General features: G+C 45.5%; 1 protein-coding gene across 2 annotated transcripts; it reads left to right on the forward strand.

Annotated features, from left to right (window-relative positions):
- The first annotated feature begins 399 nt into the window (after nucleotides 1–399).
- Nucleotides 400–8,488, forward strand: bmp2a (bone morphogenetic protein 2a). 2 transcript variants are annotated; one of them, XM_078556429.1, is made up of 3 exons: nucleotides 400–882; nucleotides 4,152–4,519; nucleotides 7,285–8,488. In XM_078556429.1, exons 2-3 carry the CDS (start codon nucleotides 4,159–4,161, stop codon nucleotides 8,127–8,129), a joined length of 1,206 nt encoding a protein of 401 aa, XP_078412555.1. In that variant the 5' UTR covers nucleotides 400–882; nucleotides 4,152–4,158; the 3' UTR covers nucleotides 8,130–8,488. The 2 variants fall into 2 exon arrangements, with proteins under 2 accessions (XP_078412555.1, XP_078412556.1); XM_078556430.1 differs by lacking the exon at nucleotides 400–882 and adding an exon at nucleotides 3,532–3,549.
- The last annotated feature ends 1,136 nt before the right edge of the window (nucleotides 8,489–9,624 follow it).

Below are 9,624 nucleotides of genomic sequence, written 5' to 3' on the forward strand. Positions count from 1 at the left end.
CTGGAGAATTGTTGGGGACCAGTAATGCACAACATTAACAAAAACAAAAATAAATGCTGGAAAAACTCAGCAGGTCTGGAGAGAAAGACAGAGTTAACCTTTCGAGTCCGTAATCAGAGCCTTTATCCACAACATGATACCCAGCATTACTTTATTGGAGTTAATTAAAGTATTTTTTAAAAAAAAGATAGAGAGATATCCGTGATTCCAGTCACGTTGGGAGTTTCCCAGTTAACTAGACGTAGTTTAAAGATTTGATTATTGGCGGGGAAAATCCATATCATGTTTTATTTTCCGCCACCACTTAGGACTGGGAGCGAGTAGTTTCTTTTTTAAAACCAGTCCGCTTTGTAACACTTCTCTCTCTCTCTCACTGACAGAGAAAAAAAACCTGTGACAGTGTTTAGGAAACTCCCTGTGTCACAGACACAGCATCAGTCACCCTGTTTACACTCTCAAACAGGACCTTTTTTTTAAAAAAAAATACAAAAATCCTCTGTGATGTAATGACGTTAGATGAAGATCGCCTCTCGACATGAGTGAGTCATTTCAGTGCTGTAAACATTCCCGGTGCCAGCCACAATATAGGGAGGACGGAGTGAAGTGTGTGAGTGAGAATGCGCTTTGCATGAGCGGCTGTGAAGTCATCCTCTGGAAGAACTGACTTGCTGTTGCGGATCCTTTAAATCGGGCGCCCGGAGCCTCCTCTCGCGTTTGTTGCGTGCACCCAGGGATAGATAACCTCTTGTGCCTCCGAGATTGATCACCCAGTGAAATGGTTCGATTCTCCTTCCCGTTCTGCACTTTCTCATCAAACCCCGCTGACAGGAGCAGCCGGGTTTTTGCTGCAGCTACCTGATCGAATGCAATATTCTTAATCAGGTAAGGGGGTGGGGGGTGAGGGTGGGTTTCTGAGATTTAACTCATTTTCTTACTTATTTTAAATGGATTGATCACACCGAGCCAATTGCAATGAATGATTATTACGACTACAGGAGGACTGGGTCCTTATAATTGATACACTTTCAATTGCTTTTAACTTGTATTTTTATTATTAGTCACATGTCTTACTGTTCTTTCTGACCAGAGTTCCCTCTTTGCACAGCCATGCCCCATAAGCATTGTTTTATTCCCTCTTATCATACACTTGTTCTCCTCTCTCTCTCTGGTTTTGAGATTCTGTCTCTCTCTCTCTCTATACCTTTTCACCACCTCTACTTTTCTGTCCAAACCCCGCTCGTCACGGTTGCCCCCAAATGATTTTCACACCTGGGTGATTTAATTTGTTTATTAAAAATATATATTATGTGTTAAGGTTATAAATTGCAGCGGGGAGGTGTTGGGGGGTGGGAGAGGAGGAGAACCGGATCTGTGTTAGCGGGAGTGTAAGGGAAAAAAATTGATCTGACTCTCCTGCGTTCGAGAGCTGTACAAAGGAGCCGTTGTACATGGAAGTTTGGAAAATTCAACCCCTCTGCTCTTTCGCCGTCTTGACCAGGGGTTGGCGCACTGTTTTCACGGAGAGCTCTTTGCCTTGTCCTCTCCTTTGCAACATGTCAGACCTCACCTTGTGTTTCGTTGGGGGGGGGAATTTCTCCCCAAATCTCACCCGGACCGGACCCGTGTGCTTCTCCGGAGCGCATTCCCGCTCCGATCACCAAGTCTTTTAACTGATGGTTTGCTGTTATTTTATTTTGTGTGTGTGTGGTGGGGGGAGGAGGAAGAAAAGTCACACTGGTTGATTAGCTATAAAAAAAAACTCTCGTCCTGTTATTAAAACTTCTATATATATATATTAAAAAAAACCCCAAGGAAGCTCTTTTCCTTTGGCAACGCTGCTCCCCGTCCCTCCCTTCACCTCTCGGACTAACCTATTCGCGTGTAGATTTGTAAAAGCCCCGTTTCTGACTGTCCCAGTGGGAGTTCCCAGAACCATCGCTGTAAGCGCCTAAGATCATATCTCCAGATTAAGAGTAAATAAATCTCGCACGTACTGTAGACGAGAGCCTCTTGATTTATGGGTCGCCTGAAGAAATGTTTTAAGCAACAACTCGGGCCCTACCTTTTTAAAAAGGAAAAAGAAAAATAATAATAATTGGAGTTAAGCGTGCGGGTGAGGTTAGGCTTATTCCCCGCGATGGCTTCTACGCAACAAGCAGGCCATTTATAAATGGATAAAATGATCTGTCCTTCAAAACTACCGTCCCATGGAATAATTATAGGCCAATATATCATCAGTCGAGGAGTGAAGGAGAGTTGGTTGTTTCGGGGCGAGTTCGGGGTTGGAAAGGGTTAAAAGGCGGTATTTAAGAGGTGTGTGTGTGTTTTTTTTAAAAGTGTATTTGCAGAGATTTTTCCTGCACACTTTCCGCGTTTCCTCCTCCCCTCCCCTCCCCTCCTCAAACGCGAAGGGCGGTTTTACTCTTGCTGCCTGCCGGCTGCCACATCGCAGGGACTACCCATGCTCTTTTCCTTCAGACTGCTCAGAAAACCATCTATTGCAATGATCTGAATGTCGAGACTGTGTCAGGAATCATTACCGCACTTGATTGGCAGAACGCCGCTTTGTAGTGACATCAGAGAGCAACAAAGGACGTGTGTGTGTATATATATATATATATATAAACCTCCTTCAATTACTATGCAGCAGGAACAGGAATCACATCAATAAAAATCCCACCGAAAATACATGCTGCAATCTCCTGTGGATTTTCTATATATATATATATATAGAAGGACCCATCTTGTTAAGAAATGATGGATTTTTCTTAATCGCTCATTGTTTAGGGTTTCGCGAGGAAACCCAAGTGATTTGTTTGGATTCCGACCCCTTTTCGTGAGTCGTGTACGTTTAAACGCGTTTTAACATAGATGAAAAGGAAGTTTGCTCCCTCTCCGCCTGCTATTGATTGGTGTAGAAAGGTGCATCGCTCTCTGGACATCTTTCCTCACGCCTGAACTAGAGAGAGAGAGAGAGAGAGACAGGGAGTTAAAAAGGAGTGAAAGAGGATTGAACAGCGAGCAATGTGGGTGACAGGGAAGTCCTGAGCGGACCCAGGGAGCCTACACAAGGTAGTACCACTCTGGTCGCAGGACACATCGACTCATTGGCTCTCACTGTAAAGGCTGGTGTGTGCGAGAGAGAGAGACAGACAGAGAGACACACACACACAGGCACAGGGGACTAATGCGCTCCAGACACAACCCCTTCTGGATGTGAAAGCAGTCGAAAAAGGAGAGAGAAAAGAGTGTGAACATTCCCACACCCCCACACCCTCCACCCCCTGTCCCTTCCCTTCCCCTTCCCCTCCCAAACCAGATGTTTCGGCGTCTTGCAAGCCTTGATTTTCTGGAGGGGGTAGAGAGAGGGAGAGGAGCTCACCGGGACGGAGCTGACAAGAGTGCGGGGACTGCAGGCGGTGCTGTCAGGGAGGAGACAGACAGGATTTCATAGCTCCCCCAAGACCTGTTGCGCCTGTTCCAGGCGCTGCTGCTGCTGTATCTGAGCTGTGGGGTGGGTTGGGGGGGACGCCTTGTTCAAGTTGAAAGGTAAAGCGGGGAGGTTTGGGTTGGGGTCGGGGTGGGAGAGAAGGTTGCATTTGGCTGTAGTGAAGTCCAGGCACCAGCAGTGCTGGAGCGAGCACCTGTCCGTCTGCTCTCTGATCTGGTCCCATTCTCCACAGACACAACAGCTCACCCAACATAAACAAGGCGGCTCACATCCACACACGTGTGTGTGTGTGTGTGTGTGTGTGTGCTGGGTGCTGGGCTCCCTTTCTCCTCCTATCCACCCCCACCCACCCACTCTCTCCCCCCCACCCCAAAAAAAACACTTTTCTCCTTCTCACACCATTTAAAATTAAAGCAGATCACCCCCCCTCCCCTTTGACTATATCTATCATCACCAAACTGGGGGAGGGAAATCCCTCTCACTTCTCCACTGCGCTCTTACAATTTCCTTATCTTCTCTCCCCCTCTCCTTATCTCTTGGCTGTCATTGTATTTCCCTCTTTGCCTGTCCCCTACCCCCTCCTCCCCTCCCCTCCTCCTCATTTCTGTGCGTGTCTTGTCTGCCTGTTGCCATTTGTGACCCTTGCACGGATTAACATCGCCTGTCCACCCCCCCTCACCCCCTCCCTCCCTCTCCGCAGAGGCACGATGACCGCCGGCAGACGATCCCTGATGGTGCTCCTGCTCTGTCAGGTCCTCTTCGGAGGTTCGGCCGGGCTCATCCCCGAGGTCGGCCGGAGGAAGTTCGCCGAGCAGCGGGAGGCCAACTCGGGCCGGGCCAGCCCCCTGCAGACCGAGGACATGCTCCAGGAGTTCGAGCTGCGGCTGCTCAACATGTTCGGCCTCCGGCGCCGCCCACAGCCCAGCCACAACCCGGTGATCCCGCAGTACATGGTGGACCTGTACCGGCTGCACTCCGGCGAGGGAGGGCGGGCTGGCTCGGTCCTGTCCCGCTTCCCCGAGAGGCCAGCCAGCCACGCCAACACAGTCAGGAGCTTCCACCACGAAGGTAAGACTCAGGGACAACTAACCTTTGCAGGCAGCCGAACATCCCCAACTGCATTAACCTGGGGGGGCGACAATCACACACATCATACCTGGACACATAACAGCACACTCCTTCCCATGCATGTTAGACACATACACAGAGAACACGTTTATACACAGTGTCCCGTTCTTTATGCATTTAATCGTGACCCATTGGCTCTAGGACCGAATTCAAAAGCGCACTCATTTCATTTTGGCTCTTCTTCACGTTGCATTTCCTGTTAGTTTGTCACTGGGCTCACACAGTACAGTCAACTGCTAGCAGGTACAACTCTCCCTCTCTCTCCCTCTCTCCCTCTTTCTCCACCCACTGAAATTCTGCTGCAGTTACCAGCTATCCCGCGCTGAGTTTCTGCCCCAGAGACCTGGGTGGGTGGGTGAGGGGAGGGGAGGGAGGTAGGAGTTTTTGCTGTGAGGTCAAAATACATGGCGTTCGTTATCGTGGAATGACGACCTGGTGAATGATTTGCTATTCTTTATATATACAGGTGACGCGGGCACATTTTTGCATTCCAAGATTAACTGTGCAACTACAATGGCCATAAATATTTATCCTCCCCGTAAGCTTATCTTATCTGGGGTTTTGCCTCTTGTGTGCGGAGAGGCTGCAAGATTTTGTTTCATTCGGGATGTTACATCTCTTTTGCAGATCTCTCTCTCTCTCTCACACACACGCACACACGTACCTGGGACTTGATACTTTAATAGTCTTCACTGACACGCTAGTGAACGAATCCTTTGTCGCTCACACAGATCTTTTGAATTATTGATATTGGGTCTCTGTAGAGTTTAGACGATGCATTGTTCTTGCATCGATTGCATAAAGATAGTCTGGGGAACCCTGCCTGCAAACCTCTCCTCAGGTGACACAAAAGACAGTGAAATCGTATTTACGTGTCTTGAAAGTTTGCAAGACTGAGATATTAAACATTAAATAGAATTCTCATGCACATCTTTATTGACAAGGATATCGAATCAGCTCTCCCCCACCTCCCCCCCTCCCCAAACAAAATACCACTGCCAGTCTTAATAAATCCACCGTGTTCAGAGAGAGAGAGAGAGAGAAAAGTATTTGCATCTGATGCCAATCTTGTACCGTGGTGTTAAAGTGGCTTCGAGGTCCTAAGGCCCGCACTCTACACCAGTCCTCACTGGTGAGACACTGGAGTTTAATTTAAACCGGCCTGGTTGAATCCTGCACAAAAGCTGCAGCCACATTCCGGCTCTTCAATATTGTTTCGAATCCATTTAACTTTTAGTTACAAGTAGGCAAACATGCTTCATTTTTTTACCCCCACCTCCCTCCCTCCCTCTCCCCCACCCCCAGCAACCTGCCCCCAGCTGAAAATAAATATGAAAATTGACCATGTTATGAAGCATGGGGTATATACATTCTTGGAACAGGAGCAAGTCCTGAGATAGTCATAGCGTTTTTTGGCCTGTGTTAATATCGCCACAACACGTTTGATCAAATAGATAAAAGCAAAAAAAGCTGCGGATGCTGGAAACCCAAAACAAAAACAAAAATACCTGGAAAAACTCAGCAGGCCTGGCAGCATCTGCGGAGAGGGACACAGTTAACGTTTCGAGTCCGAATGACCCTTCAACAGAGTTCTTCTGTTGAAGAGTCATACGGACTCGAAACGTTAACTGTGTCCCTCTCCGCAGATACTGCCAGGCCTGCTGAGTTTTTCCAGGTATTTTTGTTTTACGTTTGATCAAATGTACAGACAGGCACATTGACAGAATAAGACAATGCAGCGTGTTTAGAATGTGAATGGGACTATCTGCAAATCACTTCAGGGGCTAAATCCTGAAAGGTAATTACAGAATATGATGCTATCTCTTGAATAAGCCAGTGTTTGCAAATGGCACAAGCATGTGGTGATCTAGGGACAGTGTGGTCTGGTGCAGTTCTGTATTGCACTGGCAATAAGGGACCCTTGAGCACAGTCAGGTGTGACAAAGTCCCCTTCCCGCCCCACCCCTACCCATACAGTTCTTTGCACCTTCAGTCTGTGCGTGGCATCTCAGTTCTGGGGTTGCAAAACATTAAAATGCATCTTCCAAACAACTCAGCTAAGCTGAGCGAATGAACACTTTGCAGTTTTGCGAGTGGAGTTCTTGATGATTCAAACATTTCAGGTTGGATCCTCAGCATGGGCCCACCACTTAACAATTTGGAAGCATTCCTGTGACGAAGGACATTGCTGCAAAAATAAGGACTTCAGTCAGATTACCAGGCGCAGGAGTAGCACGGGTCTATGTTTCTTCTGCCTAACAGTTAAGGTTTAAAACTAAAAATAAACAGGTTGATTTCAATACCTTTTGTTTACAACATATCCCTGCCCTAAGATGGCTGACATGCAAATATCATTTCAAAGTTTACAGCCTGATCAAGGTGGGAATTTGTCTCGAATACAATATAACCAGTTGGACTATTTCCTTTTACACATTTCTCAGGTTGGGAGGATCAGATATACTGCAGGGTTAATATTTTGTCAGTGAAACGTGGAGCACAAGGGAAAGGAAATCTTCTTATTCAAAGCATCCTGTGATGGGGTTACTATTTATTGACCATTTATATTGATACTGTAACGACTACACTATGTCATAATTAAACATTGAGCGGTTGTATTTCATGTATGTCAACATGATGTCAGGTCACCTTTACCAGTGAGCCTTGCAATGTGGCTAACGGTGGTTCTGATACCTTTCTCATCATAGAACCAATGGAGGAGCTGCCTGGGGCCAGAGGAGAGGCAACCTACCGATTTTTCTTCAATTTGAACTCTATACCGAAGGAGGAGCTCATCACCTCGGCAGAGTTGAGGATCTACCGCGAGCAGGAGCGGGAAGCCTGTGTGAACGCCAGCGGTGGTTACCATCGCATCAACGTTTACGAAATTCTCAAAGTGGCAGCGACCTCTGGCAGCGATCCCATCACGCGATTGCTGGACACAAAGCTGGTGCACCACAATGTGAGCAAATGGGAGAGCTTTGATGTCAGCCCTTCTGTTATGAGGTGGACCGTACAAGGGCAGCCCAACTACGGGTTTATGGTGGAAGTCATTCACTTGGACCAGGAGTGCAGACATTCAAAGCGACATGTCAGGGTCAGTCGGTCCTTGCACCAAGATGAAGAAAGCTGGCCCCAGAGGAGGCCTTTGTTGGTGACGTTTAGCCACAATGGCAAAGGACATACTCTTGAGAAAAGAGTGAGGCGTCAGGCCAAACACAAGCAGAAGAAAAGGCACAGGTCTAGCTGCAAGCGGCATCCTTTATACGTGGATTTCAGTGACGTGGGGTGGAATGACTGGATAGTGGCACCTCCGGGATATCATGCCTTTTACTGCCAAGGAGAGTGTCCCTTTCCATTGGCAGATCACTTAAACTCAACGAACCATGCCATTGTGCAGACATTGGTGAACTCTGTCAATGCAAACATTCCCAGGGCGTGCTGCGTCCCAACGGACCTCAGTCCCATCTCAATGCTTTATCTTGATGAATACGACAAAGTTGTATTAAAGAACTACCAAGATATGGTTGTGGAGGGTTGTGGATGTCGTTAAAGCAGAAAAAGATTTATCAGAAAAAAACCTTGACACTTTACTATTTCCCAATGAAGACACTATTTATATTAAAAAAAATTAACAAAATAGAAACATCTATTTTGAAAATATATTTATGGTTACTTAAAAAGAAATTGGGAAAATAAATATTTTAATCAGAGAATTGTTCCTTTTAAATGTTTAATTGTATTTCAGATGTACATGTTTATATGGGTTTCACCCCCAACACATGAAGTATAATGGTCGAATTCCTATTTTGTATTTATTGCTATTGTAACCACTTTTTAGAAAATAGCTAATTTGTATTTATATGTAATCAAAGATAAATATAGGGTTTGTACATAAATCGTCAATCCACATCTGTCTGAAGTATATGTGCTTGAAAGAAAACTCGCAATGAAACCTTTTTTCTCAGCTGGGGGCAGGCAGACTAAGAATCTAAAATGTTTCAGAACGTGTACCAACGTGAGTCCCACCATTTCAAAGCGCTTTCTGACATGTGGCACATTAAAATTTTTGGCATAGCAATCTTGAAAAGCTTACCGATAATAAGATGAAGGGTTTTAGGGACTGGAATGCATACAAAAGTAATTGTTGTGAGGTCCAAATAGCAAACAGTGTAAAATAACACTGGGTTGCTCCTTGTAGTTTACAGGTGGTTAAATTAGATAAAGGCCAGAGGCAAAATGGACCCGTTATTCAACTTCTAGTGAGATGAAGCGTGAATGCTGGGAAAAAAAAATCTTAAATCCCATTTTTAAAAGGAAGAAAATGTGCCAACAGAGAGCTTCATAAGCAAGCGGCAGCTTGGCCCAGTGATGATACTGAAATCTCTGAGTCAATAGGGCGTGATTTCAAGATTTGGCCATATAATCTAGTTTCATCATACTGCGAGGGACCTCCCTCAGCTTAGATCTTTAACTAAAGGTCTCACCTGCTTGTGCCCCATTTAAAGAAAAGCACGAGGGTTCCGCTGGTGTCCTTCCCAACCTTTCTTCCTCAAGAAGAGCAGATTATCAGGTCATTTGTCTCATAGATATGCGTAAATTGCATTTGCCTACGCACCAACAGTACTGAAAATTCAAAAGTAATTAACTGAACAGGAAGCACTTTGAGATGCCCTGAGTACTTATGTAAGGTGCTATTTAAAGGCCAGCTCTTTTTCCCATGAAAATGCCTTCATTGGCGACTGAAATGGAATTGATTTAAATCCACAACACCGATTTAGGTTTAAGTACTAATTTACAAAACATACATAATTAATGATCGCACTGCAATAATTAAAAGTTTCAAAGGAGTCAATCGAACTTTTTGCATTAAAAATGTGAAATAGATTTAGGCTATAACCCACACTGAAAAATAATGGAAATTCTCCATCTTAATATCTACTGGAATGGCAATGATACAAACTAGAACCACTAAGATATAATTTTTAAATTTTTCCAATCTTTCTTCCTTGAACTTTCACAAGCGGGGGATGTGACATTATTTGCAA

Source organism: Cetorhinus maximus, chromosome 14 (genome assembly GCF_964194155.1).
Source record: "Cetorhinus maximus chromosome 14, sCetMax3.hap1.1, whole genome shotgun sequence".
Taxonomy (NCBI): Eukaryota; Metazoa; Chordata; class Chondrichthyes; order Lamniformes; family Cetorhinidae; genus Cetorhinus; species Cetorhinus maximus.